The 8,225-nt window shown below is 51.8% G+C and overlaps 1 protein-coding gene across 1 annotated transcript in view; it reads left to right on the forward strand.

Moving 5' to 3' along the window:
- Nucleotides 1-7,706, forward strand: part of ASAP3 (ArfGAP with SH3 domain, ankyrin repeat and PH domain 3) — a 33,801-nt gene extending 26,095 nt beyond the window's left edge. The window contains 12 exon segments of the mRNA XM_021714317.1: nt 1-45; nt 279-373; nt 594-771; nt 2,295-2,380; nt 2,540-2,655; nt 3,178-3,245; nt 3,333-3,455; nt 3,457-3,504; nt 3,574-3,769; nt 5,240-5,465; nt 6,161-6,251; nt 7,500-7,706. The exon segment at nt 1-45 is cut by the window's left edge and continues 138 nt beyond it. Of these exon segments, the coding sequence (XP_021569992.1) occupies nt 1-45; nt 279-373; nt 594-771; nt 2,295-2,380; nt 2,540-2,655; nt 3,178-3,245; nt 3,333-3,455; nt 3,457-3,504; nt 3,574-3,769; nt 5,240-5,465; nt 6,161-6,251; nt 7,500-7,574 (1,347 nt within the window). The 3' untranslated portion in view covers nt 7,575-7,706.
- Nucleotides 7,707-8,225: the final 519 nt, after the last annotated feature.

Raw genomic sequence — 8,225 nt, forward strand, 5'->3', positions numbered from 1 at the left:
ATGCAGTCCCTCACCTTGGACCTGCTGGGCCCCTCGGAGTTGTTGGTGAGGGCGGGGGCGGGGCCTGGGCGGGGCCAGACGGAGACTTAGGGGTGTGGTTTGATTCGGGGGCGGGGCTTGGGCCGACGGGCTCAGCCCGCGCTTGTAGGGTCGGAGTAGTCAGGGGCGGGGCCTGAGCCCGGAGGGAGGCCAAGAAGCTGAACTCTGGAGACTCAGACTCCTGAGAGCGCTGGCCTAACCTTACCCGGTCGTAACACCTCACTTTCCCACGACTCCAGCTGGCCTTGAACATCGGGAACACGAGCTTCAATGAAGTCATGGAGGCCCAACTGCCCTCACATGGCGGCCCAAAGCCCTCAGCTGAGAGTGACATGTAAGGGGATCCTCAGACAGAGGGGCACCTTACCTGGGGGATTCTGCTTCCCCGGTTCCTGGGGTCTTGGAAGGATCTTGGTTCCGAAGTCGGGGGTCCTCAGATCTGAACATCTCTAGGACATGACTCTGGGGAAAAGGAGACCTGTATACCCTGTGGCGTGGTTCCAGGGTCAGCTGGATAGAAATGGTTCATGCTCTGACAGCCCGATTTTTGGTAGGGTCTCCCGCCGGGACTACATTGTGGCCAAGTATGTGGAGCACAGGTTTGCACGACGGTCCACACCTGAGCCTCAGAGACTCTGGACAGCCATCTGCAACAGGGACCTCCTGTCGGTACTGGAGGCTTTTGCCAATGGGCAGGACTTTGGACAGCCACTACCAGGGCCTGACACACAGGTGAGAACCCCCTCCAAGGGCCACTAGTAACCGCCTGCAGTCACATACTCCCATGTTCTTCTCTAGGACTAGCTATTACTTCCCTGTGCCCCACCTCTGACAGGTGCTCAAATCCCACCCACTGTAGGAGTAAATGGGAAGGAGCACAACTTCAGTCAAGCAGATCTGGGTGGGAATCTTGGCTGTCTTTTTCTAGCTGTGTGGTCTAAACAGGTTACTAAACTTTTCTGAATCTCATTTCCTCACGTGTAAAATGGATTAATAATAGCATCACAGGGTTAAAGTGAAAATTTAGTCATGTATATAAAGGGCCTAGTGCCTAATGGGTATGCAATAAATGTTAGCATATTTTTTATTTCCTTAAATAGTCCTGGGAATGGGTAATGGTAAGTTACATTGGAGCAGGGAAGGTCATTCCTTTAGCTATTCTAGTGACAAACATGTGAACAGGGAGAAAGGACATCAAAGAAAGATCAACAGGAGCTGCTGACTGATTGGACATCAGAAATTGGATGTCTTTGGCCAGGTGTGGTGGCTCATGCCTATAATCCCAGCACTTTAGGAAACCAAGACAAGAGGACCACTTGAAACCAGGAGTTTGAGACTAGCCTAGGCAGCATAACAAGACTCTGACTCTACAAAAAAGAAAAAAAATTAACTAGGTTTGGAGGTGTGTGCTTGCAGTCCCAGCCTCTTGGAAGGCTGAGGCAGGAGGATTGCTTGAGCCCAGGTTTTTGAGGCTGTGATAAGATATAATCATACCACCACACTCAGCCTAGGTGACAGAAAGACTATGTCTACCAAAAAAATTTTTTTTTAGTTTGACGTTTTTGAGATGTCTGTCTGATATCTTGGTGGGCTGTCCAGAGGGAAGTGAGGGCACAGCAGTTAGGTGAGGTAAGAATTCGGCCAGGCTTGGTGACTCAGCCTGTAATCTCAGCACTTTGGGAGACCGAGGTGAGTGAATTGCTTGAGCCCATGGGTTCGAGACCAGCCCAGGCAACTTGGTGAGACCTCATCTCTACAATAAGTAAAAAATTAGCCAAGTGTGGTAGCACACGCCTGTAGTTCCAGCTACTTGGAAGAATCACCTGAGCCCAGTAGGTCGAGGCTGTAGTGGCTATGAGTGTACCACTACACTCTAGCCTGGGCAACAGAGTGAGACTCTGACTCAAAAAAAAAAAGAAAATTTTTTTTTTTTGAGCAGCCAGCACATGAGCAATCACTGAAAACACATGATTGCTGAGGTCTTTGTGGGGAAGTGAGAGCAGGAAGAGGAGCCCAGGGCCAAGAGCCAAGTTTGGGGAAAACCTTCTGTTGGGAGCAGAATCATTGAAGAAAACATGAGAGAATGATCCTTCACCTTCCTCCTGAACATGAGGCTTCATCCTTTCAGTTTCATCTCTCAGCGGTTCTGGCAGCTTTGTCTCGGGATGTCAGGGGCGGCAAGAGTTCAGGAGGGTAACTCTGGGTTGGGGGCAGGTGGACTGTGGGGAGACTCAGAGGTGCGGACATGTATTCAGGTACCTGGAGAGCTCGCCCTGCACTTGGCTGTCAAAGTTGCCAACCAGGCCTCCCTGCCTCTGGTGGATTTCATCATCCAGAATGGGTGAGAACCTCTCTGCCTATCTGTCTACCCCCTCACACTCCCTCCACTTTTTCTCCTCTTCTCCCACTCTCCTTACTCCTTTCCTTCCCACTTTTCCCCCTGACTTTGATCTTCATTGGTCTGTTCCCCTCCCTCTCTCCCTGAACTCTCCTCCCCCAGTGGTCACCTGGACGCCAAGGCTGCTGACGGGAACACTGCCCTGCACTGTGCTGCACTCCACAACCAGCCCGACTGCCTCAAGCTGTTGCTGAAGGGGAGAGCTTCCCTCAGCACAGGTGGGACTCCAGTACCTCCTCCACAGACTCCCATTGCTGACCCAGACATGGGTTCTAATTCTGGCTTGCTTCTCTGTCATCTTGGGGTTTGCCATTTATCTCTTCAACCTCAGCTTTCTCACTTGTAAAATGGGAATAATGCCACTGACCTAGAAGGTCTGCTAAAAGGATAAAATAAAATGTTATTTTTGGAAGTGCCTAACCAAATTAATATTAGCTACATCTGAATAATAATGACTGTAATGGCTACCATTTACTATTTAACACAAACCTGGTAAGGGGCCAAGTGCTTTACACATGTTAGTTAATTGAATCCTCACAACAACCTTGTCAGGTATTTACAAGTTTTTTACTCATTTCATAGATGAGACAATTATATCCCAGAGTGGTAACTTGCCTAAGGTCACATAGCCAGAAAGCAGCAGAGCCAGGATTCAAATCCAGACACTCTGATTCCAGAGGTCCATGTTAATTTCTAAGCTATAATGACCCTGACCATGCCCCCTGACTTTACGCCCACAGTGAACGAGGCAGGAGAGACAGCTCTGGACATAGCCAGGAAGAAGCAGCACAAGGAGTGTGAGGAGCTGGTGAGGTCTAGGACGGAGCCCCCGAACTTTCCTTTCTCCCTGCTTAGCCCCTGACCCTCTGAACTGCCAAGCCTCTGTTTCTGGCAGCTGGAGCAGGCCCAGGCTGGGACCCTCGCCTTCCCTCTGCATGTGGACTATTCCTGGGGAAATTCCATGGAGCCTGGCTCTGACAGTGAGGAGGATGAGGAAGAGAAGGTGGGTTCCAGCCCTTGCCCCTCCGGTCTCTAGGTGGCAGAAGGAGAGGGCAGGATTGGGCTTGGTGTGAGGAGGGGCAGGACTGAATTGGAGGCCCCAGGCTGTCTTCCCCCTTATGCTTTTACCCCAGCAGCACTGCCCTCTGAAGCTCCAGGCCCAGGCCCGCTGGGCCACTGGGAGGCTGGACATCAGCAACAAGATCTATGAGACCACCGCCAGCCTGGGAGCAGCTACCCCTCAGAGCCAGAGTGAGGATTGCCCCCCACCCTTACCGGCCAAAACCTGTGCTCGGGCTGTGATCCAAGGGAGCACAAGACACACCAGTGGAGGTACAGTTGGCTGACCAGAAAGATGCTCAGAAAAATGCATGCCACTCGCTGAGGGCCCACTCTGTGCAGGGCACCCAGCTAAGCCCACACTTGTGGGTCTACATGATCCTCACAGTTACCTCTTAGGCAGGGTCTATCATCTTCCCCTTACAAGTTGAGGAATAGAGATACTTAGCAACATACTTGGGATCCCATAGCTAATACGTCTCTGACCTGGGATTCAAACCCAGGTCTGCCTTTTTCCAAATTTCTCAATGCTTCACTGAAAAAGAGAGCTGAGTGCAAGGGCTCACACCTGTAATCCCAGTGCTTTGGGAGGCCGAAGCAAAAGGATTACTTGAAACCAGGACTTCGAGACCAGCCTACGCTACACAGCTAGACCTCATTTCTACAAAAAAATTGAAAAATTAGCCAGGCACGGTGGCACATACCACTAGTCTCAGCTGCTTTAGGAGGCTGAGATGGAAGGATCACCTGAACCCAGGAAGTTGAAGCTGCAGTGAGCCGTGATTATGCCACACTACTCCAGTCTAGGCTACAGAGTGAGACCCTGGCTCAAAAAAAAGAGAGAGAAAGAGTTTACTGAGCATCTGCTTCATCCTGAGTCCTTTGAGAGCCACCAAGACACATTCTGGTGGGGGAGATAGAAACTGAAATGCAGGCCGAGTACGGTGGCTCATGCCTATAATCCCAGCACTTTGATAGGCCAAGGTGAGAGGATTGCCTGAGCCTGTGGGTTCGAGACTTGCCTGGGGAACTTGTCCAGACCTCATCTCTACAATAAATAAAAAAAGATTAGCTGGGCATGGTGGTGCATGCCTGTAGTTCCAGCTACTTGGAAGGCTGAGGTAGAAGGATCGCCAGATCCCAGCAGGTTGAGGTTGCAGTAGCCGGGAGCATGCCACTGCCCTCCAGCCTTGGTGACAGAGTGAACTTCCAACTCAAAAAAAAGAAAAAGAAACAAATACAGTAAATTGAAATACAAGGCAAAATGTGATATGAAATGTAAATCCTAAAGGACAGGAACTTTGAAAGTTTTGTTGAGTATTCTTTCTCCAGCGCCTAGCACAGAGCCTGGCTGTTCTCAAGAACTATTTGTTGAATGAATGAACAGGCTTGTTCTGGGAGGTCAGGGAAGTGGGGGAGCATGTCCTGCCGGGGTTGGTGGATGGTGTAGGAAGGCTTCCTGGTGGGGGTGGCACCTACCCCCACTGAGCTGAACCTGAGGAATGGGCAGGAGAGTCCGAACTGAAGAGGTGTGGGTGGAAGCAAAAAATTGAGTCAGCATGGCCCTGGCTGTTGAAAATGAAGGCTGCATGAAAATGAAGGGCTCTCAAAGAGAGTCCTGGAGAGGAGGATGGGGAGTGGGCAGTTGGGGGAGAACCATGAGAGACACTAGAGGCCGGACACTGCTTTGAACTTGAGCACAGAGCAAGTGATAAAAACAGACTTTATCATTTCTGATTCCAGATCGCTCTGAAGTCCCCAACCTGAGTTCGGAGCCTCCTGAGGTCCCTGAGAGTCTGAGCAGTCCAGTTTCCTCCTCTTCCAGCCTCATGAGCCCCATGGAAGCTGGGGGTCCCAGCCAAGGCCCACCTGGCTCTGAGGAGGGCCTCCGGGAGCCCCCAGGCATTTCCCGACCCAGCCTGACACCTGGGACCACCCTTTCGGAGATGTATCTCCCTGTCAGGTTCAGGTTTGTGAGGGCACAGCTGTGCAACCTGAGCAAGTCTCCTAACCTCTCTGAGTATCCTTTTATTTCCCCACCTCTAAAAAGTAGCTATGTAAAAACTGGGTCACGTTCCAGCTCTGGGAGACCCGTGACTTGGGTGGATGTTGATTAGGCCCCTCTCCCTTCACACACCTGCTCCCAAACCCTGCCCAGAGAACTGGGGAGGAGCCTGGGACCCTGGTCACTAAAATTAGAATAGAAGAGGCTGGCTGGGCACGGTGGCTCATGCCTATAATTCCAGCACTTTGGGAGGCCGAGGTGAGAGGATTGCCTGAGCTCACGGGTTCGAGACCAGCCTGGGCAACTTGGCGAGACCTCATCTCTACAGTAAATCAAAAAATTAGCTGTGTGTGGTAGCACATGCCTGTAATTCCAGCTACTTGGAAGGCTGAGGCGGAAGGATCACCTGAACCCAGCAGGTGGAGGCTGCGGTGGCTGTGAGTGTGCCACTGCACTCCAGCCTGGGTGACAGTGTGACTCCAACTCAAAAAAAAAAAAAAAAAAAGAATAGAAGAGGCTTAGCCTCCACCAGTGTGACTTGTTCTAGAGGTTATCGATGGGGGTCTTTACCTGGTCTCCACTTCCAGCCTGGGATCCATCCTCTCCCTTCTCTCATTCTCTGGGCCCCAGGGTCACTCTGACCTTTCTCTGCCTTCCAGCTCGGAGAGCACTCGCTCCTATCGGCGAGGGGGCCGCAGCCTAGAAGATGGTCCTTCAGCCAGGCAGCCTCCACCCCGAAGGAATGTGCCGGTAGGAGCTCTGGGACTGGGGTTCAAGGGGCAATGGTAGGGCCCCTGGGAGCCAGAGTTGGTCAAGAGTAGGGGTATTGGGTGGGAGACCTCTAGGTAGCCACAGTCTGGCTAGTCCCTGTCTAGGTACTCCTCTCTCCCTGTTCCAGGCCAGGGTGGGGTGGAGCTCAGGAAGCCTTGAGGATGCAGAGGTGATGAGGCCCAAGCTCTGGCTTCTTCCCAGGGTACAATGAGCAAGTCTGTGTGGGCCAGGTCAGTCGCTCAGAGAAGGAGTCGCTTCTCTGCAGAGGAGGCAGGGTTAGCATGGCCATGGACCAGTCCTTGGTCTGCCTGACTCGTCCCCTGTACAGGAGTCTCCTGGATCTGCAGGGTCTTCCAGATGCCAGGCGTAGAGGGATGTGACAGGGACAGGGCAAGAGCTGTCATCCTTAATCCAGCTTCTCCCTGCCTAATCACAAAGTCCCCAGCAATTATGAGTACTTAGTCGAACCGGGAGTGAGCATAGATCAGAGCCAGCATGTTGGGAAGGGAGCCTCCTCTGTTCCTGTTCGTTCCCCTGGGATTCCTCAGGGATGGTAGTGGTTGTCATGAGAGTGGGGGGTGCAGGGACGAGGGCTGGTCCTCAGGAATCATCATCTCGGTCCACCAGAGTTAGGCATCAGGCACAAATCTGTGTCCACATCCTGGTTCCACTGTTGCCCTGAAAACCAAGTATCTATCAAGTGGCATTTAACTGATGCCTATTATTGTGGCATTTGTGATAACAGCAGCTCAGGCCTTAGGGTGAAGGACTTTGGACAAGTGGCTTCACTTCTTCAAGCATCAGTTTCATTGTAAAATGGGAATAATTTAATCTACTCACAATTGGACAGATCTGAAACTGAATATGTAATAGGTGCTTAGAAAATGTCAGTGTACCTGGGTGTGGTGGCTCACAGCTGTAATCCCAGCACTTTGGGAAGCCAAGGTGAGAGGACTGCCTGAGCCCATGGGTTCGAGACCAGCCTGGGCAACTTGGCAAGACCTCATCTCTGCAATAAATCAAAAAATTAGCTGGGTGTGATAGCGCATGCCTGTGGTTTCAGCTACTTGGAAGGCTGAGGCAGAAAGGATCATCCGCACCCAGAAGTTTGAGGCTGCATAGCTGTGAGCACGCCACTGCACTCCAGTCTGGGCGACGCAGTGAGAGTCCACTCAAAAACAAAAAAAGCAAAAAAAGAAAATGTCAGTGTCACCCTTCTTTCCACAGGTTGGCTTCACTGAAGGAGATGGCTCAAGGTCCAGGGTTCTCCCAGCAAGTTCTGTGCAACTTTTGCAAGACTAGTCCCCTGCTGGCCCCTGCATGCTTCATGCTGGACCCCAACATTCAGAGCTGGGACGTGACCTCACAGAACCGAGGGGCTGAGGCATTCGTTCTCTTGGGTCTTGTTCTCTCTGTCCCTTGTGCCTCTGTGGCTGGCCTTCTTCCTGCAATGGGCCATGCACCTGCAAAGGATACTTGGCCCTCCCATGTTAGGGCTGACAGTGGTTCTTTCCTCTCTATCTCCTTACCCCCAGGGGTCAGGGAGCCCTGCGGCTCCATCTGCGTACTCCTGAGCTGCCTTTGCTACAGAACCTCAGTCTCTCATCAGACCAGGACTGTTTCTCCCACAAGTTTGTGGTCTTCACTAGGGTGAGGCCGCTGTCCATCACTCACTTCCAGATCAGGGACTCTGCCAGACTAGGGACTGTCTTCTCGGCCATTTATTAGTCTAGTATTTCTTTACTAAATTCCTGGTCTATGTCCAGACCTGTATTAGGCACTTCAGAAGCCACATGAATCAGAATAGGGCCCTGCAGGTATAGTCCTTTGGTGGAAAGCAGGTCTCAAGGATTGGGCTTGGGAATGGACAGATTCAGATTCCAGGGCATGGGCCTGGGCCAGGGGCGGGACCGATGATCAGCTGGTTTCTGCCTGTGTGATCATTGCAGTTGT

This window comes from Carlito syrichta, unplaced genomic scaffold, assembly GCF_000164805.1.
Source record: "Carlito syrichta isolate Samal-C Ts95f unplaced genomic scaffold, Tarsius_syrichta-2.0.1 Scaffold305620, whole genome shotgun sequence".
Lineage (NCBI taxonomy): Eukaryota > Metazoa > Chordata > Mammalia > Primates > Tarsiidae > Carlito > Carlito syrichta.